This window comes from Prosopis cineraria, unplaced genomic scaffold, assembly GCF_029017545.1.
Source record: "Prosopis cineraria cultivar Desert tree isolate PC_DT_omini unplaced genomic scaffold, ASM2901754v1 PC7, whole genome shotgun sequence".
Taxonomy (NCBI): Eukaryota; Viridiplantae; Streptophyta; class Magnoliopsida; order Fabales; family Fabaceae; genus Prosopis; species Prosopis cineraria.
The window spans coordinates 29,765,127-29,786,933 of record NW_026555338.1 but is presented as its reverse complement, the minus strand read 5'-3'; the positions used below and the strand labels follow the sequence as shown (position 1 = coordinate 29,786,933).

Below are 21,807 nucleotides of genomic sequence, written 5' to 3'. Positions count from 1 at the left end.
ATAAAAAAAATAATTAAATTTTATTTTTAATAAAATAATTATTTATTTTTAAATTAATTTTATTTTTTATATTTATTTTTATTAAACACCTTATAGTAAATATAAAATTTTTATTAATAAGAATACTTTTAAAAAAAAAATAACAATTATACCTTAAAAGATTAAAAATATCTTATATTTTTAACATCTAATTTCTCAAAAAAATATTTTACATTTTTAAACAAATGGAGCATTGTTTCTAAAAATAATAATATTATTATTATTATATTAAAGCTACATATTACAACAAGGGACTTTTTAAAAATTCATTAATTATTTAAATCATAAAAAATTTAACCAGCGATTTTCCCCTTTTATGATTTGAGAAATAACAATACCAAATCACTGGGATTTTTTTCCCAGAGGGTGGGGTCCACTCATCCACATTTATTTTGGAAATTAAATATCATATAATCAAGAGGAAAGCACGCATGTTGCATGGAGAATCTCAAAACAAATGTTGTTTTAAAAAATGAATTAGTAATTAAACTGGAAAGTTCAAGCATTCAAAGATCAATGATCAGTTTATGATCAATCCATGGCTGAATCAATAAGAGATAATATTTTATAAAATTAAATTCATACGATGAGTTTAAATATTTTTTAATCATCAAATATCATTTTATTGTCATATAAAAATTGGAAGGGAAGAAAGTGAGAAGTTTCCTTCTCTTTAATTTAACAAAAAATGTTATCTATTGTTCTTCAAAACTTTAAGAAAATTAATAAATATTTCATAATTTTAAAAATATAAAATAATCATGAGATGTAATGTTTATTTAATTTATAATATTATTTAAAAATTTATAGTTTTAAAATATACGAAAATTTTCTTGTTATTTTTTCACCATTTTTCTTTTTAATTTATAATATAGCTTAGAAATATAATTTAAATATTACAAAAATATAAAAAGATTTTGACTAGTTCAAATTGATTCCAAGTTTTGGCCTTTAAATTATTATCTATCAATTCAATCGACTCAAATCAACTCTAATTTTATTCTAATATTAGGCTGGACACTTAGGCCAGTGTTCAAACTGCTCTAAATAAAGTTAGGTAATACTTGTATAATAATGAAGTAGAAAGTAATGATAAGATTAAATTTTAATTATTCCATTCAATTCAAATATCACTTGATATTCAAATATTAATTTCTTCCTTTCTTTTTTTAAATAATAGTAAATCACCCGTTGTTCACAAGGACAATGGCTTTGACTGATTCAAATCAAGCCACTACCAAATGCTTTTACATTCTTAAGACTCGACCAGTGAGTTAAATCAAGTGTTTGATGGCTGTGAATTTCTTCTTTTATTTTAAAATAAATTACATTTCAGCATTTTATATCAGCTTCACTCGAGTATTCACTTTCCATAGGACAATGCTAACACTGAATATTGATCATTTATGGCATGAAGAAGTTAGATTCTGTGGTCCCGCAATGTGTTACACCAGAATTGAGTTACAAAATTAGTTGGCGTTACCATTCTACTCTGAAAAAATTAGCTAGGTAGACAGCTCCATGCTCGGATGCTTGTCATTCTGTGCGTTGTATATGCAGATTTGTTCCTTCTTTTTTTTCTTTTTTCTTGTTTCTATTTTTGCTTTTTCATTAATTGATGATTTGATACTCTTTCTAAGGGCTTAAGCAAAAGATAAACACAATGTTATTTGTAAGTGAAGTTTTGTACACGACATATGATATGACATCACAAATAAGAAGAATAAATATGGTGATATGTAGGGGTAGAAATAGGCTTACATCGAGTTTAACTTTAATTAAATAGGTCATAACCTATATGGTAAGTCAGAAATATGAGCCTAACTCAAAACCCATATAAAGCTTTTTTCATGATTTAAGTTTAAACTTACTTAAAACTTAGCCTCGCTTAAAAATCTATTTAAAAGCCTACTTAAAAATAAATATTTTAAATAAACTTGTATTTTAGTTTGAAACATTTCAAATATATTTTAAGGTTGTGTTTGGGTAGATGGATTTAAGTTGAGAATTTAAATTTAAAATTTCATATTTGAAATCTCAAATTTAAAATTCATAGATTCTAAATTCTGTATTTAGATGATATAAAAAATTTAAAACAATAATATTAAAATCCTTTATTTGGATCTAAAGTAAAATTTTAAATTTCAAATTTTATATTTGAATTTAAAAAAAAACTTGAAAGGTTAGTCAAACTTGACGATTCGAATAGCCAACTTCCAACGAGATTAAACAAACAAAGCCGACTGGGACTGTGGCACTTGTAACGACAGAGACGGGACCTCCAACTTTCACTGGGATTGGACAGTCGCAATGATGAGGATAGAACGACCTACTTCCACCAAAACTGGATCGACAGTGATGACGGGGACAGAATGACCTACTTTTACCAAGATGGGACCAACAGCGACCACGAAAACCAAACAACAGACTTTCACTAGGATTGGATCGACGGCGACAATGGGCACTGGACACCCAACTTCCATTAGGACTGGACTGACAGTGATGATGAGCACCGGATGATCGACTTCCACCAAGACCGAACTTATGACGACGACGAGCATTGAAAGGCCGACTTTCACCAAGATCAGACCAACGACCACAATAAGAATGAGACAACTGACTACCGCCAATATTGGACTGGTGGTGACGATGGAGACCAGGTGGTTGACTTTCACCAGGACTGAACCAACGATGCCAATAGGCACCAAACAACCGACTTCCACCAAGATCAGACAAACGACAACTACTGGCACCGGACAGCCTACTTTTATAGGATTGAACCCACGACAACGAGAATTGAAAAGCTGACTTCCACGAGGATTAGACCAAAGGCCATAACGAGGAAGGAACAGCCGACTACCACCAAGATCGAACTGGCAGTGATAATAGGGACTCGATGGCTGACTTCACTAAGATAGGATCGACGATGCCAACAGGCATCAGACTATTGACTTCCACTGAAACTGAATTGACGACAACAACTAGTACTGGACGACCGACTCCTACCAAGATCGGACCAATGACTACAACGGGGACAAGATGGCCAACTACTACCAAGACTAGACCGGCGATGATGACAAAGACCAAACGATAGACTTTCACCTGTATGGGATCGAGGACAACAATGAGCACTAGACGGCTGACTTTCACCAGGATCGAATCAACACCGAACGGCTAACTTCTATCAGGACTGAACTACATCGATGATGAGGATAGCACAGCTGACTTCCACCAAGATAGGATTGACGTCGACAATGGGGACAGGATAGCTGACTTCTACTGGCACCGAACCAAACTGACGGTTATGGCGACCAAACTGATGGGATAGCGATTGTCTAATCCTAGCCCGATGGAAGTGGGACTTTCAATCCTCATCATAATCATAGGTTCGATCCCGGTAGAAGTCAGTCATTTGGTTCTCATTGTCTTTTTTGATCCAATGTCAATGGAAGTCCTCCATTCAGTCTCCTTCATCACCATCGATCCGGTCTCAATGGAAGTTGGCAATCTTGTCCCCATTGTAGTCGTTGTTCGATCTTGGCAAAAGTTGACCGTCCGATCCTCTTCATCCCCATCGATCTTGCCCCGTCATCGCCATCAATCCGGCTTAATGAAAGTCTGTCATTCAATTCTCATCATTGTCATAGATTTGGTGTCGGTGGAAGTCAGCCGTCCAATCCCCCTCATCACCGTTGATCCTATCTCGATGAAAGCCGATAGTGCTATCCTAGTCATCTCCCTTATCCAATCCCCATCATTGCTATCGGTCCAGTCTAGGTGGAAGTGGGTTGTCAGGTCCCCCATCATTACCATCAGTCTGGTCTCAATAAAAGTTGGTAGCCTCATCCCAATCAACAGCCATAGCTTGTTTCCATCAACTTTGATAGTTCAATTTAATTACCATTGGTAAGTCAATCAAGCCTTCATACATTTGAGTCAAATTACAAAAAAATTTGAGTTAGGATTTTAAATAATAGGGGTTTAGAAATGATTTTAAATTACAAAGAGATTAAAGGAGAACTTGATGACTCAAATCTAAATTCAAATCCATGTGTATCCAAACATAGCATAAAACTATTAGTATATAATATTTAACCTAATTTATCAATTACATTACAATACATAATAATTAAAAGGACTCACTAACTATAATACAATATAATAATAAAGTAATAACATTAAAATCAATATATAAGCCTAATCGGATTGAAAACATAACTAGAGATATAAAAGAATAAATTAATTAAAAATCAAAGGTGAAACTATGCACACACACATGTGAGCACAAGCATGTGTGAGAGAAGGCATATTGGGCTCATAGGCCTGACCTATTTAACTAAATAAGCCTAATTAAGGCCTAAACTTGACTTGAATTATTTAATAAATAAGCTAGGTTAGTCCTGAAATAGGTCAAGATGTAAGCCCTTGACTTATTCCCACCTTTAGTGATATGTTACAAAGAAAACATTTCATATAAATAAGTGTAAACTTATACTCTGACTTGATTTTTGTAATTTCAGTATGAGGCAATTATTCTTATTATTTTCTTTTATAAATAAAAGTTTCAATTTGTTGAGTTTTAAAAGTTTAATAGGATCAAGGCATCTTTTATGTTTTTTTCCCAGAGATACTCATAAATTATCCATTAACAAAATTATCATATTTACAACGAGATTTAATTTTATAATTTTATAAATCATGAGTCAAATCATTCTATTATAATAAATTACATGAGAATGAAAATGAGGAAACATCAATTTGATTTTACATAGAAATGGACGGAGGAACCAAGATTCCAACTCCAACCACGAATCAAGGATATGTTCTTATCTTTGATTCCTGTCCATCCTTACTCCCTTGATAGGGACAATAACATCATTCAACAAAACTATCACCACCCCTCGTCATTTCTAGTCCCTTTCGTCCGCATAATAATCATAACATGCAGATTAATCTTATTTTTTAAAAAATAAAAGGAAGAAACGTACAAGCGAAAAACACAGAAAGGAAGGAACAATGGATCCATATTCAAGTGAAGCCCATGAAAGCCCAAAGTTGAAGCCCAATGACCAAAGCGTCCAACCCCAATAGCCTTCTCCTATTCAAGAAAGCTTCATTCTTCTGTGCCTGGCTGCTTCCACTCTTTCCACTCTCACCACTCGCTCCATCTGCACCGAATCCCACACAAACCCATGTCATTCTCATGTTATAAATACAATATTCAGTTTTTCATTCTATTTCGTGTCTTCACTTCATGGACAACAAAATTATTGTAGCAAACCGGGCCACTAGCATAGCGAGCATTTTTCAAGTATGGTCAAATAAGTTAGGCTATCTTTGGTAGTATTGAATTGATAAGGTGGAAATGAAATCAAAAATAGAATCCTAATTTAAGCATGATTGGTATGCAAGAGTTGCAATTCTTAAAAATCCTAATTTCACCAAAAATGCTAGAATCCAATTCCATCATATTATCATGGAATTGCTTCAATTCCTTAGAATTCAATTTGTGTATCCCCACTATCCTCATTTTTTTTCATTTATAACAAGATAGGTCTTTTTAATTTTAAAAAGGGACAATTTAGTCTTTCCTCATTTTAAGTATATATATAAATTAATATTATATTAAAATTTCATCTTCATATCAAACATACTTTTAAAACTCAATTTATTTCAATTCTGATTCTGATTTCAATTTCATTAAAAACTCTTTTATCATACCAAACGAGACCTTAGTTTTTCTACCTGCAGAGATTTTTGGGTTGGGCCACGGGCCGTTATCTTTCCAGCCCGGCCCAACCCCTAAAATAAACAGATAAAGTAGTAAACTAGTTAGAGAGGAATAAAGTGATGAAAGTACTGGCAGGAGCAGGGGCAGGACTGGGAGTGGTGCCACTTTTATTTGAGCCCTTATCCAACTGATAGAAAATCTGAGCTTCTGGTGACTTAGGATCCATGTGCAGCAGCTCTGCTTTCCATCAACAAAATTGTAAAACTCAAGTGTGAGAGTCAACAGTGATAATCTTTTCATTGGATAGAATCTAGATTGAGAGATGAGTGTATGGAAACGACCCGCGAATTAGATGATGTGAGATTTTGAGGTAAGATATGGAACTTGAATACATACCGGGGCACTTGGAGATATTGGCAGGGGCATTGCAGACGTTAGGGAGGGTGATAGCAAGAGTGATATTGACCTGCAAGCTTCCAATGTCAGGATCATTACGATCCTTGATGATAACACAAAGACACTTCTTGTTGTTCTTGAGCAACTGCTTCAGCCCACTGCAACAATCTGATGTGGGAGACTTTGCTTGCCCTCCCACATAAGGAAGACAAGTCGCCAGCCCTGCTAGCTGCTCCATGCATTCCTCTTTGTCCTTCGACGAGTCTGCCATGGCTCCACTGATCACCACCACACAGGCCACCACTAGGACTAACACATGTGAAGTACTAGTACTGTGAGGGAAGAAGAAGAAGAAGACCATGTTTTGATTGAACAGAATCAGTGATTGTGTTGTTTTAATTCAATAGTGATGGATTAAGGAAAGCAAGCTGGTGGTGATCGTGTGTGTTAAATAGCGCGTGAAGACTCTCAGCTATCAAGAGTGATCAATGGCTTTTTGTGTTACGTGGCGTTCTATGAATTGAGACAAGGGAAGTTGGATAAAATCTGGATTAAAATATGGTAATGTTTAGCAACATAGGGTGTGGACACGAGAGAAAAAATAGCAAACTGAAGGGACAGTGGGTCACTTTACCAACCCACTAGAGGCAACAATGGCAGAATAAGGTGGCCGTGCCCTAAAGGCAATGATGGCCTGTAGGTGTCGGTGAATGTGTGAATGACACGTGGCACAGACCACATTACGTCATTTGACATTGTTCATGACGCAATTGCAAGTTTCCCGCCCTTTTCTACTCCCTCTTCATAGAAATTTTCTAATTTCTCATGTATTTCGAGGTCACGTGTCTTGAATTTCAAGTCATATTTGAGGAGAAAAAAATCATGAATCTTTATATATGCACACACATATATAAGAATTTTTTCACCTTTTTTTCTGTGACAGGAAAATTTTTATGGCAAAAAAACGAATAAGAGGAATTTTCACCATTAATAAAAAAAAATCTGCTTTTCTTTTTTTAAGTTTGGGTCAAAAGAACTTATTTTATTTGGGCTGATGAGCCTTTGTGGAAAGTAACTGTTTGCTCCCAAAGGGATGGCCCATTATTATTAGGCCCAAGTTGTAATCCAGCCCTCTCCAACAACTACAGAATCTCAGGGGCAAAAGGAGATTGTTTATTTTTTTTTTAAATTTTTATTGGGTGTTATGGTTTGAAAAGAATACATTCATCAGGCCAAAAAAAAGAAAGAAAGAAAGAATGCATTCGCTTGTAAATAATTCTTTCAAAATTTAAAATTTTTAAAAAAATCTCTAAACTCTAGAAATTCGACTATCTATTTGTTTACACCTTAACTCAATAATGAACAAAAATTATAGTGACATTTCAATTGTGTGTGTGTGTTGGTCTTGCCGTTTAAAATCCTTACAGTTTGATTGTCATAAGTTTAAGTTTTACTTTAACTTATATTCTCAGAATTTTAACAACGTTATATTCAAATTTATTCATGTCACAAGTTATCTGCTGTCCTGATATGCCGACGAAAGAGTTTGCCATGCATCGCTTTGCCATGCATTCTACGTTAAGTGCCTTCAAAGAATTCATTTGTATATCACTTGACAAGGTGATATGGAATTACACAAGACAGTTAAAAAAAAAAAATTGGTACATTAAAGTGTTGGCAAGTTGCATTCTAAAATCTCACCAGCATTGAGACGTACCTCTAAACTCAAAGAGCACTTACAAATATATTTATATATTGTTTACCAAAAAAATTATTACATTAGTAGTGAAATTTAATCTTAAAATCTTGTAAATTATGAGTCAAATTTTTATTAATTAGATTAACCTTCGTTGATACTGGGTAGACAATTATTATTCTTTTTGTCAACAAAAGTTTGAGTAGGTTGAGACCCGATAGCTTATCAGGACTAAATTTAATAAAATATACAGAAATTTATAATTAGGTAGATTTTTTGTACATTTCACAGGGAATTTAAATAGATCTCGATCAGGTGCAACTATATTTTCTTTTTCTTTTTTTTTTTGTTTTTGGTATGAAGGTGCACTATATTTTCATTAAGAAATGTATATTATCTAAATAACAGCTTGCGTGGTTTGTAACTTTAGAATAATACGGAACTTTTTGTAAATTTTATGGATATAACAACATTATTTTGAAAACTATATTTTGAATTATTATAACTTAATTATAAATTCTTTAATTACAGACACAAAAGAAAAATTGAAATAATTATTATGGAGATAAAAAAGTACAGTTTTTAGAGTGCAAAATTGCATATAGAAAGAGCCAGCGGATGGGAGGAAACACGGAGTTGGTATATACCTTTTTACTGCGCTTTTAAAATAAATATACACTTCTAAGAATTTTCAAATTTAATTTAATAATTTACAATTAAAGCTACCTCTTTCTGATTGGAGCGAAGCAGCATCCATAGCAACCAAAAAAAAAAAAGAATGATGAATGATGAATGAGGAGAAAGCAAATGAGACATACTAAATATGATTTTTGACTTGGTTATCTAATAATTAAATCATAATAAAGTATTATCACGTTCAATTGAATGTAGCTCTTTCAAAATTAAAGAGTTATTTTTTTAAAGTTACGTAGACTTAATGCGAAACACCATGCTTAAGTAAATATGATTCTGATGAATACTATATTTGACTTAAAAGTTATCTTTCCATTTGCTTAATAGGAGAGGATACCTCTATTCTCTCTGCTTGTGCCAACTCAGAATCTTTCTTTGTCTGATCATTTTCATGGGGTGTTGGTTTCTTTTTTTTTAAAAAAATGGACTCGTTCTACTCTATTTATATGTGTATATAGTCATCAATCGAGACTTGATCATCACTAAAAAAAATAAAAAATAATTAAATAATTAAAAAAAATACAGATGTCTATGATCTTAACCACCAAAGAAGAGTAAAAGCCGTAGTTCGCACTCGATGGCAAGTAATATTGCATGATTGACTTAATTACTTGAGCCATAAGACTTGTGCTATTTATAAAGGTAGCTTAATTATATTATTTTTAAGACTTTATATAAGATTATTGTTTAATATTAATTAAATATAATATAAAAATCGTACCATTTATGATACATAAATAGGTTATCTCATCATAAACTCCATTCCATAAATTGAAAATCACGCATTACCAAAAACAAATGAAAATCACGTGAACAAAAAATTTTCTTTTATTAAACATGACCCCCAGTCATCGGTGAATTTAATGTACTTGCTTTTGAAATGAGGTGGTGGATTGGAATCTCCATGAAATTGAAATTTCCAAGAGACGAGTGAATCTGGTCCCTGGTCGGTGGTGCGTGGCAACTTCTGATTCGTCAGGTCGTCCCGATCCCAAGCACCAAACTCAGTTAACAGACTCGCGTTTCAGCGAAGAGCCCCTCTCAGGTTTTCAGATTCTGAGTTACAAAAAAGTACGAAGCTTTACCAATAAACAAAGCCATACCATTCACCCTTTTACGCATTCTTCTCATTCTTCCTCAGATTGTCTATATATATAATAACATCAAACCTCTTCTCTTCACGTTCCTTCAACCTCCATTATCACAAAAAATGGCCCGTCACCCTTACCCTTCTTCTTCTTTTTCTTCAAGTAGTGAGCCTTGCATCCCGTTTCACCTCTGTTTCTTCCTTCTGACTCTGTTCACGTTGGTGGGTTTCTCGTGGTACTCGAGCTACGAGCAAATAGTGGAGAGCTTGATGGAGCAAGTGAAAACGGTGATAATGGTGTCTCCTCTGGTTCTGCTACTGATACTTCACTTGATGTCAAACTATGGAGGAGGAGGAAGTTGGGGGAGTGGGGCATTGCGGTCTTTGATTCCTTCGCCGGAGAAAGAGTCGTTTCACAGAGCAGGAGGGACGCCGTGGGGAGTTGGGCTGCTTCTTGTGGTTGTCCTGTTCATGGTGTCTCATCGCTCTTAACGATGGTTCCCTCTGCTTTCCAGGTGAATGATCCAGAGAATGGGAAGATATACGTGTTGGATATATTTCTCCTGTGTCATTGACTTTTGTAATATGTTAAATAATTTTGAGAATTCGATGTTATTGCTTGTCCCGACCTGGACGGTGAGTGTAATCCTCCCCCTTCTCGTTGTTAAACTTGGTGGATTGAATGAATCATATAAATCAATTTTTAAAAGTTTTGTTTAAAAAAACAAACAAGAAAAAATATGTTGGGATTATAATATTTTTTAAAACAATTCTAGAATTTAAAAACTCATTTAAAATAATTTTTTAAAAGCATATCTTCTACCATCAATCACCACTTACTACTATTAATTGTAACACTCTAGATTTTACATCAATTTTTTGCAAAAATATATTTTAACAATCAAACTTTAACCATTAAACATATATCATGGTAATAAAGTACTTACCATGATAATACAGAATAAAATTTATTTATACAAATTTTATCATGATAAATAAAGGTTTATGGTGAGTTAAAAAATTTTAGATAATATTTCAAAATTCTTAGATGATAGTGAGAGAATGGGAAGATATACGTGTTGGATATACTTCTTCTGCATTGTAGACTTTTGCGATATACATGTTTGATTTTTCCTCTATGTTAAATAATATTTGAGGAATTCGATGTCGCTTCTTGTTTGTCTTTGGACAGTGCGAATGTAATACTCCTACTCCTCCTCCTCGTTAAAATTGGTGAATTGATTGAATCATGGTTCAATTGGGAATTGTTTGATTTTGAAAACTACTTTATAAATCAATTTTTAAATTTTTTAAAAAAATAAAAAACATGTTCAGATTATTTTTTTTTGAATTTAAAAATTAATTTAAAATAATCTTTTTAAAGTACATCTTTTACCACCAATCGTTCCTGCCACCGTCACCTTCTATCATCCCAATGCCATAGCTTAATAATTAACCTGAAAGAAGTTTGATTCAAACTTAGCTAAGATTTTTAAAGTCCAATGGGCCTGGTTTGGATTTGATCTATAATGCTCCAGTGCATAAGCTCCATTATTCTCTTGTATAAAAAAAAGTAATAATAATACCCAAGTTAGGGATAGGATCGGGCTGGGTGACGTGGTGTTGAAGAAATAGAACTCAAATCCTTTCATTGTCATATTCTTTCCTCTATACTCATTTTTTTTTTCAAAACTTTAGATGCGTTGAATTTTAAAGACATATACTAACTAGAATATAATCTTTAGCTTAAAAATATTTATAAAAATATTTACAGATCAGTCACTAATAAATTTTTTTGTCAATAATAAAATTTGAATTAATGAGCTAAAGAATAAAGAGTGAAGAAATAAATATAAAAAGAGTCTCATTTTTGTTAGACTAATAATATATATATATATATATATATATATTGGTTTTCCCCCCTCTATTTTAAGCGAAATCCACTTCAATGGATCAAATCCAACTTTATCTATTGTAATGATGATGACATGGAATGATATTTGTAATTAACCTTAATGCGTGCTGAGCCTTAGATAAAACTGAACAATTACACCTAATTTGTATATTTTATTATAGGATAAATGTGTAAATTTAATCATAAATTATTTTTCAAGAAGCATCTAGTATTATATATTATAAGGTAATGTAAGATAAATTATTAACTATTTAAATCAGAGTGTTTAGCATCCTTCATAAAATATAAGTAAATAAATGTTTATTCTTTTTGTGGGCCTAGCTCTGCTCCCTTCAACCTTTGCCTCACAACTCACCTTCACCGTCTTCCTTCATCTTTGTTCCACATCTTCCCTCTATTACTCACTCCTCCATTGTTTGCCCTAATCTCCCCCATTGAACACCATGAAAAAAGTTTACAGCAATCTAATTCTTAGTTCTTACAATTCCCAAGTTGAAATTCATCTTTAGCTGACAATATTGATGCTTTGCTAGAAGAGGTTGCGAAGAGACTGGATGATTAATTCAACTAACTCTTTGTGCCGAGGGATCAATTAAAAAAGTGACTTGTGCTCCATGAACGAGATAGCAAAATCCAACAAAAGCCATCCTCCTAAATTTGACCTAATGTTTTTGGGTATGAAGGTAGATGGACGTGGAGGTTCTTTGGCGCCGAATCATCTAGTTCTTGATGAGAATGAGAAATCGGTGGCTTTGGTGAAGGACAAGGATGCAATGCAAGTGACTCTAACCTTGCTAGTGATCAATTTGAGTTCCAACATTGCAATGGTGGTGGTTGGCTTTGCCAATACTGATGCAGTTTATTTTGCTTTTAGGGATGACAATTATCCACCAAGCTCCTTATCACAAGCTTCTTGCTGAACCGATCTCAAAGCATGATTGACGAGAGCATCGATCTGAGTGTGTCTGCCGAACACATTTCTGAACGTGCATGTGGCCTTGAAGGATTGCAAAGTAGAGTTATGACATGCCACACGACACGAAGGTTCTCTTGAAAATGACAGAATTTTCAAATTTGAACAAGGGAGAATTATGTTAAACTCTTATATAAAAAAATTAATTATTACTACAAGATTCATTAACAATCGAATTAAAATCAATGTATTGTCAATGATCTTAGTTTAATTGATAACAAATTTTATAGTAATTAATTTTTTATATAAGAATTTATATATAATTCTCCTTTTGAAGAAAGTAGGGTTAGGTCCACAAGGAGAATAAACATCCGTTTATTTAGATTTGACAAAGGGTGTTAGACACTTTGATTTAAATAATTGATTAATTATTTTACATCATCATATAATACAAGATACCAGATGTTTCTTAAAAAATAATTATGGCTAAATCTCCACCTCTACTTAGGGGTTGTCAAACTCATGAGTTCAAGTGAACTTATAAGAGAAATATAAACTCAAATCGTAAATTTATAAAAGTTTATCTTTAATAAATATCCATTAAAAATACATAATTAAATAATTAAAATATAAAATATGATCATAATTTGATTTAAAATATTTTAAACATAAATAATTGAAATTAAATCCATTTGTTGGTAGATTATCATACAAAATGTAAAAATTTTAGAATAAGGTAACTTATTTTTGGTATTTTTTTTTTCTTTTTTAATTACTATTAGTTCTTGCTTTTTAAGTTTTCTTCTCTCTTTGAACTAGATTCTATCCCTTTTTATGAACTAAGTTCTATATAGTATATACATTTAACTTGCTCAACTCAATAAAAAATTGACGAGTTTAACAAGTTTAACTAAATCTGTTTCTAATTTAAATTTATGAATTAATTGATAAAATTTTTAAGTTAAAAACATAAAAAAATAAGCTCAAAATAAACTCACGAGTTTAACTAAGTTTATATTTAGTTTAAGTTTATAAGTAAGTTGGTATAATTTTATAAATTAAAAATATAAAAATATTAAACTTAAAAAAATTAATTCAAGAGTTTGATAATTATGCCGTTATTTTTAACTATATAACGTCGTTTGTTTCTCCTTACATAGAACACAATTATGGAGACGACCAAGTAGTAATTTCTGGGGACTATTTCTACCCATAGAATAGTTTCCACGATGGCATGATAAAGTTTCTTCAAAATGGAGACTTTCACAGTTCACGCCAGAGAACATCAGAAGAGCCACATAATCCCCGGAGATACCTTCTTAAGCAGCCTTTTTCACTTTTTTTTTAAAAAACTGTCCAAGAGAATCAAATTGTGCAGGACTATGTCTTCGTTCAATGTCTCTCTAACGATATCATATATAATTATTTTTGTGATATCAAAAGACAAGTTCAGATACTCTAGCCCAAAAGAGAAAAATAAAAATCAAAAATGATATTTCCTAACAATGTGGGTTGGGTTTTGCAGGTTAGACCATTCCGCTGAAAACCCACGGAAAAGAAAAAGACCAAAAAATTGTTCACAGAGTTATATACAAGTATTATATCGCAAGCATCAAGTTCATCGGTGGATGACTTTTTTTTTTAAAAAAAAAAGAACAAAGAACAAAATTTAATCAACAAAAGATTCTATTCATTCCTAATTATAGAACAAAGTTAACTCATCTTCACGATTTTTAAGGAAAAAATGACAACTAATATCTAGTTTATGTTTGATTTTTCAATTTTACCATTCACTAAATTAAAATTAATGACCGCAATAAAATATGCTTGAGAATTACAATCTAATGCAATTAAAGAGGTGTAATATTAAAAAAAATAACTAGGACATCTTTATCTTATTTTTAAAATTAAATATGACTTTAAAAATTTGCCCTATAATAATTGGATGGATAAATTAGTTAAGTCTAGCTGCAAAAAAAAAAAAAAGAAAAGTAGGGAGGAAGAAACTTATGTAGTGCTATTAAGTATGTTTGATTTGCAATTTATATTTGGCAAAAGTACATTTGGAGGATTCAACTCTTTATTGAATTTGACAAAAATATATCTTGAATGTGATTTGAATGTGTTTTGAGTATTAACCACATAAGCCCTAAATAAAAAGGAAAAGCAATTGAAAAAACTTAACAAAGCATGTGGATTTTTTTTTTTTTTTGGGGGCTAAAGACCAACGAGGTCTTAAAAAAGTAAGCATTTACCATTATGAGGAGACTTTGTCAAACCTTTAGTCTTCGTTTCTATGTTATGAGGGTAGAAAGCAATGAAATCAGTACATGTATTAGCTTTTCTAAACACATGATTATAAGTAACATCCCAGTCCCACGTCAAAAAAATTTCTGATATCTTGGACAATGATATAGATCGGATGGTTGAGCATGTGTAGTTCACAAGACAAATGGATCACCGAAGGGAAAGAGCAGAGACTATGACAGGCTGAGATCAAATGGAAAGAAGTGAACTATAACCAGTGTCTACCCTCTTAGTCCTCGTGCGATTAATGGTTGAATCAATTTCTTGGTAATTGAATTTGTAAATGAATTGCTAACAGAGACGGAATCAGATCCATATGATCATTGATATTCTAAGGGAACCCTCTTTTAGGCTTTATTCTTGATAGCCCCATTTTAAGCATAGCTTTCTGCTTTTCTCTCAACTAGGCCTCCTCTCCCTCTTAATTCTTTTGCCCATCCTCCATATTCAATGCCTTGTGAAGCTTTTTATGTCAAACACACATGCCTCTTTTTCTTTTTCCATCTCCTCTTTATTAAAATCTCAACCATTTTATAATCAGATACCTAAAGTCTTGGGAAAACCATTGAAAGAGCAAGTGAGATGCAGATAAGAACAGAAGCCAAACACCGATGGATTTTAATCTTAAGGTGCACATTCAATCCTTTTGGTAAAGGGATTTTAGACATATTTCTGCAAAAAGAAGCATAAATGAAACTTTGTTTCTAAAGCATGAACCTCTAAAGATTTTTTTTGGGGTGGGGGAAGAAATGTAATGCACAAGAAAGAATACCACCATCTGCTTATCTTTTAACACTCAGCTAAATTTCATACACACTCCATCATGCCCCTTGGTAAAAGCCTACCAAAAAGAATATAATGTAAAGCTATTCACATGGATGTCATCCATCAAAAATTATGTAGATAATTTGCTGTAGCCAATTACATAAGATCAGCTCTCTTGATGGACATTTTATCAGTCAAATCCTGCGAATTATAGTTAATCTCACTTGCAATGATCTAATTTTCTAAAATAGAATGGTGAATCAATTGTAGTTTGGTTGAGTAGTGAAGAACTCAACATCCTTTTAAGTAAAGTTTTAAGTTTGAGCCTCCTGCTTAGACAAAGCTTCATTAAAAGAGCTTATTCTTATTCGGGGCTCAATTTAAATTCATATTAGATGGTACATCGAATGTATCAAATGTTTTGTTAAAACCAAAAACAAAAAAGAAATAAAGAGAGAAAGAGAGAAAGGTGAAAGAAATATACGAAAATATTTTTTCTAACACATAATGTATCAGTTGATTGAACAAGTATTTAAGTAGTGGGGTTCATTGAGATAACCATCTTAGTGAGCTTTCATTGCCTCTTTTGTGCAGTTAGCTAGTGCAATGAGTTTCTTTCAAACAAAACAAAACAAAAGAAAAAGCTAGTGCAATGAGCGGATGTAAGCATGTAAAAATGTTCTCCATTTCCATTCACACGGTGCAGTAAAACAAGAATATTATCTGCAGGACAAAATCATGGTCCTCATTATCATATTCTTCTTGATGGCACTCATCATAAGTAAGTGATGAGGTTTAAGTTCTCTTAAGAACATTCTGTGACTCCTAAAGCTCAAGTTACGAGACAAAGAAGAAAAAGATAAAGTAGAGTGATACTGTGATTTGTCAAGATGGAAACAAAAGCAGATTCAACAGCACAAATACCCCGTTTGTTCTGCATGCACGCCACTGTGTTATATACCCTATCACCTCCTTTAGACCTTTACTGAAACTAGCCACCGCGCGTGCAAGTATGAACTATAGTCTACGATGCCAAGATGCTTATGAGAAGACTCTGAGAGTTGACAAATAAGCCTAAACTTTACAAGAACACAAGGATACTAACAGGAAAACTGAAAAAAAGGAAAAGAAAGAAAGAAAAGAGAAATACAGCATTCAAATTATTATCAATCAGAAACAAAACTAAATATTGTTCAAGTAAGAAGCAATACTGTGTAGCCTACAGAACTAAACATTCCATTCAAGTGATTATTATGCAGAAATCAATAGAAGGAGTGGACCTGTGGCGAAAATGCTAGGCATCATTTGAGTGAAGAGGTTCTGAATTAGAAATGACCATCAAGATGGAAGTTTGAGTGTTTGACCGTACGGAGAAACATTCTGCATTTTCTTTGATTTGATATGTGTAGCCCACGCTTTGAAAGTAGAGGAAGCAAGTTAGCGGCTTAGCGCATCACCTAACAAGAAAAAGCAAAAGCAAAAGCAGAGAGGGGTCGGCTTCGTCTTTAGCTTTATCTTTAGCCTACTCTGCTTCTTTTCTTCCCTCAGAACAGTGACTTTATCAGCAACTATTTCCGCTTTATGCTGTAGATAACAAGAAAAGTCGCATTGTGATTCTTAGTATTATTAAGTTCCGGGGTCACAGACAAAATCTCAATTCAGTAGCTTCCGTTATCCAGCCAAGAAGACAAACACTGAAAGACAGAGACATAGAAGAAAACAGAGCAAAAATGGAGGTATTGTCACAACTGTGGTCGTTGTTAGGCTTACTCACCGTACTCCAAAATGTCTTGCCGTCGCAGCTACTCTCTCTCCTCCATTCCTCCTACGAGACTTTTACAGATTTTTTCTCCCCTTACTCTTACTTCGAAATCCCCGAATTCAATGGCTACTGCGGCGTCGACGTCAACGATTTGTACCGCCATGTTCACCTCTACCTCAACTCCGTCAACTACTCCGCCGCATCTGGTTGCCGCCGCCTCACCCTTTCCCGGTCCAAGTCCTCCAATCGCATTTCATATACCGTCGCCCCCAATCAGACCGTTCACGACACCTTTGACAGACACCGCCTCTCGTGGACTCATCACGTGGAAACGGTGCAAGACTCGCTGGAGGAGAAGCGGAGCTTCACTCTCCGACTGCCGAAGCGCCAGCGACAGACCCTCCTTTCGGCCTACCTCAGTCACGTGACCGCACGTGCGGAGGAGTTCGAGCGGGTCTCCAGAGAGAGGAGGCTCTTCACCAACAATGGAAATGGATCGTTCGAAGCGGGTTGGGTCTCCGTACCGTTCCGGCATCCTTCCACGTTCGACACACTAGCACTGGAGCCTGAGTTGAAGAAGCAGATCAAAAACGACCTCACAGCGTTTGCGAAAGGCAGAGAGTTCTATCACAGAGTGGGCCGGGCATGGAAGCGTGGGTACTTACTCTACGGCCCACCCGGGTCGGGAAAATCGAGTCTGATCGCAGCTATGGCGAACTTCCTCTGCTACGATGTCTACGATCTGGAGCTCACAAAGGTGTCTGATAATTCCGAGCTGAGGTCGTTACTGATACAAACGACGAACCGCTCCATCATTGTGATAGAAGACATTGACTGCTCTGTCGACTTGACGGCGGACAGGATGACGAAGAAGACAACAATGATGAAGTCCAAAACGATGAGAGCAAAAACGACGTCATCGGACTGCCTCAAGGATGAAAGCGGACGGGTTACTCTATCGGGGCTTCTGAATTTCACGGATGGCCTGTGGTCGTGTTGCGGAGAAGAGAGGATCATCGTCTTCACTACGAATCACAGGGACAACGTGGACCCGGCTCTGGTACGGTGCGGGCGAATGGACGTGCACGTCAACCTCGGCTCGTGCGGGATGCATGCGTTTAGGGACCTCGTGAGGAACTACCTGGGGTTGGAATCGCACGCACTGTTCGACGCAGTGGAGAGTTGCATAAGGTCCGGCGGGTCCCTCACGCCGGCTCAGATTGGCGAAATGCTGTTGAGGAATAGAAGAGATGCTGATGTGGCCATGAGGGAGGTGGTGTCGGCGATGCAGACGAGGATGCTCACGGTGGCAGGTGGACAATGGGAGCAGACGGATAATGAAGAGACGGTGGGGGGAAGGTCGCCTGAAAGTGTGCTGATGATGGGATCGCCGGAGAATTGGGACTCGTTGGGCGGGAAGAAGAGAAAGGAATGTGGGTCCAACTGCGATAAGAAACCGAAGTTTTTGGTGAGGTTGAGGTCGTTGACCAAGTCAGACTCTGGTAGAAAAGTTTTGATCCCAGAAAAATATAAAAGCTGTAATTTTCAGTGTTTGTGATTCGTTGGTTGTTTTAGTGATTGCCCCAATTTTTTCTCTCTTTCGTTTTTTTAATCAGTTTTTCTTCTACTCAATCATGATTGGGTTAAATTAGGATGGTTTGATTTGCACACTTCAATGTATCAAATTTAAGATGTCATGCTACTTACTACAAGACTACAGGGATGAAAATACTAATTTCATGCATGAATTTTAATTTCTTTATAGAATTTAATTTATTTTTGTGACTTAAATAATTAATTTACGAAGCTGAAAAAAAAAACTTAAAATGGTTCATCAATGGTTTTAATTCAAAAGGATCAAGAGCATACTTACAAACTTTTTTTTTTAAATCTTTCCAAATCATTATTTTCCTGCCTTTAGTTATTATTTGTAATTATAATTAAAGCTAGTTTTGCTTATCTTTATTTCCTCTCCATACGCAGCTTCTCTAAATAAAGTATCTTATCTCTTGATTTTTCATGCATTCAACTGTGAACCTTTACATACTTTACCAAAAAAAAAAAAAAAGAAACTGTGAATCTTTACATAATGTATGGTTATGTCACATATCTATATCTATATCATATTCTAAAATCGTCAAAATTATTCATATTCAATACTTTCAGAAATCAGAACATTAGCATAAGAATATTGTTCAAAATTTTATACTTCTTTTTATTATTATTCTCTTCCTCAAGTATAAGAATATGACTAAATTAAATAGATACTTAATTACAATCTATCAATATCGATATCAATACTTAATTATAAGCAACTTGAAGCTGTCATCCGCGAACTCGCAGATTGTTGTCAAAACTATGGCTTAAATTCGCCGGTTCGTGAAAATATCACCTGGCATTTTCGTAATTTCAAATCCCACCCCCGACCTTTATCCTCATCTCTATGGTCAATCTCTCTCACACAGACTCACTGAGAGAGAGAGAGAGAGAGAGAGAGAGAGATGGGGGTGGTGATAATCGACGGCACGACGGTGAGGGACTTTGTGAGGAACGAGGAAGAGTTCAACAAGAGCGCGGAGGAGCAGTTCGCAACGCTGGATCTCAACAACGACGGCGTTTTGTCGCGAGGGGAGCTCCGGAAGGCATTCGAGTCCATGAGGCTGATCGAGACGCATTTCGGCATCGACGTGGCCACTCCGGCGGATCAGCTGACCCAACTCTACAACTCCATCTTCGAGAAGTTCGACATCGACGGCAGCGGCACCGTCGACGAGAGCGAGTTCAAGTCGGAGATGAAGAAGATCCTGCTCGCCATCGCCGATGGCCTCGGCTCTTCTCCCATCCAGATGGTTCTCGAAGACGATAAACAGAGTTTCCTTCAGAAAGCGGCAGATCTCGAAGCTTCCAAGATAAATCAAGCATGAGCTTCAATTTCATGATCTCGAATCCTTCCTAACGATTCCTCTCCACTCCACGTTTATCAATTTACTGTTACTGTTTCTGCTCTGTTATCTTCCCTTGTAAGTGAACTGTTTTCTGGCTGCCTCATCAACTTTCGATGATTTTGTCCGTGTGTATATATGACTCATAACCTGACTTTTTAAATAATAGTAATTGCATTCAAGTCCTTGAGGACTTCACTCAGCCAAGTTGTATCTGATTTGGAGACTGACTTTTTGGAAAGAATGGTTCTGCTGATTAACAACATCTGAAAATCAAGGAATGATGTTATTCATGGTGGAGCTAAACTAAATCTGAACAGATCTATTCAGGAATTTCATCATACTTTCTTCTTTTTTGAACATATTTGTTCATTGAATGATTTGGATCCTCATGTAGCTGAAGCCTGAGGAGAAAGCTATTGATCGACATGTCTACCACATCCGAGCAGAGGATTTTCACCGTCATAATAAAGTATGGGGTTTTGTCTGCAGGAAGAAGAAGAGGAAATTAAATATAATTCTAGATATATTGATCTTCCAATAAGGGAGACAACTTGCCCTGCATACCTGTTGAAAACGTAGATCTGTGAATTTTGTATCCTCCTTTGAAGCATATTGTCTCCGCTCAGCTTTACTTTGAATAGCGGCCATGTCTTCTGGGACAATGAAGCTGGAGCTCTCGATGCTATCTCATTTTGCTGGTCGACTTTTTCCTTCGGAACTGATCAAGCTGAGATTTCTTCCTCAAGAATTTTAAGTAAGGACCATGAGATTTAATGTGGGTTTCAAAAAATTTGAATCTTCAATTCATTTTAGAAATTAAAGTAAAAATAATTTTAACGATAAAGATTAAATTATTATTTACTTATTATGTAAAATTATTTGTGATTAATTTTTTATTTCATTTATTAATTTATTAATGAGTTATAAAATATATAAATTTATATGTTAATAATTATACATTATTTTGTATCAATTGTTCAATAAAAAACAGTAATATCACTAGTTTAATTGTTAAATTAATAATTTATTAATATTAAAAAAAAATTAATCTTTTAGTCTTTTAATTTTTAAGTCACTTGTAACTCAGTCCCTCAACTACGATTCGCTGTGATTTAGTCCCTCAACTATAACTCGTCTATGATTCAGTCCTTCAACTTTTGAATCACTTACAAATTAGTTCTTTAACCTTTGTTAATTTTTTTTTATGATAGCCTATATCTCACATTAATGAATAAGAAGAGGGTATTTTAAAATAATATATAAACATTTTTTATCACTCTTTGATAAAAAAATTAAAAAAAATTAAAAAATAAGGACGGAGTTATAGGTAAATAACTTTAATTTTTTAAAATAATATTTTTAAAAATAATATTTTTAATTTTTTAATTTTAGTTGAACTGAAATCTTAAATTTTTTAATTTAAAATAATAAAAATAATTTTAAAATAATATTTTTTTTATTTTAAAAGTTAAGGGATTGAGTTGTAGCGAGTTATAGTTGAGGGACTGAGTCGCAGCGATTAATAATTGAGAGAGTGAGTTACAAGTGAGTTAAAAGT

General features: G+C 34.3%; 4 protein-coding genes across 4 annotated transcripts; 3 read left to right on the top strand and 1 right to left on the bottom strand.

Moving 5' to 3' along the window:
- Positions 1–4,782: 4,782 nt before the first annotated feature.
- On the bottom strand, positions 4,783–6,591 carry LOC129315559 (non-specific lipid transfer protein GPI-anchored 14-like). The gene is made up of 3 exons (XM_054959350.1): positions 6,167–6,591; positions 5,900–6,007; positions 4,783–5,207 (listed from the first exon to the last, which is right to left on the bottom strand). The coding sequence occupies exons 1-3, from the start codon at positions 6,525–6,527 to the stop codon at positions 5,068–5,070; spliced, it is 609 nt and encodes a 202-aa protein (XP_054815325.1). The 5' UTR covers positions 6,528–6,591; the 3' UTR covers positions 4,783–5,067.
- Positions 6,592–9,605: 3,014 nt separating this feature from the next.
- LOC129315560 (uncharacterized) lies at positions 9,606–10,265 on the top strand. Its single transcript, XM_054959351.1, has one exon. The coding sequence runs from the start codon at positions 9,766–9,768 to the stop codon at positions 10,132–10,134; it is 369 nt and encodes a 122-aa protein (XP_054815326.1). The 5' UTR covers positions 9,606–9,765; the 3' UTR covers positions 10,135–10,265.
- A 6,850-nt stretch (positions 10,266–17,115) lies between these two features.
- On the top strand, positions 17,116–19,016 carry LOC129315636 (AAA-ATPase At4g25835-like). Its single transcript, XM_054959504.1, has one exon. The coding sequence runs from the start codon at positions 17,273–17,275 to the stop codon at positions 18,860–18,862; it is 1,590 nt and encodes a 529-aa protein (XP_054815479.1). The 5' UTR covers positions 17,116–17,272; the 3' UTR covers positions 18,863–19,016.
- A 663-nt stretch (positions 19,017–19,679) lies between these two features.
- Positions 19,680–20,448, top strand: LOC129315637 (uncharacterized). The gene has a single exon (XM_054959505.1). The coding sequence runs from the start codon at positions 19,806–19,808 to the stop codon at positions 20,226–20,228; it is 423 nt and encodes a 140-aa protein (XP_054815480.1). The 5' UTR covers positions 19,680–19,805; the 3' UTR covers positions 20,229–20,448.
- The last annotated feature ends 1,359 nt before the right edge of the window (positions 20,449–21,807 follow it).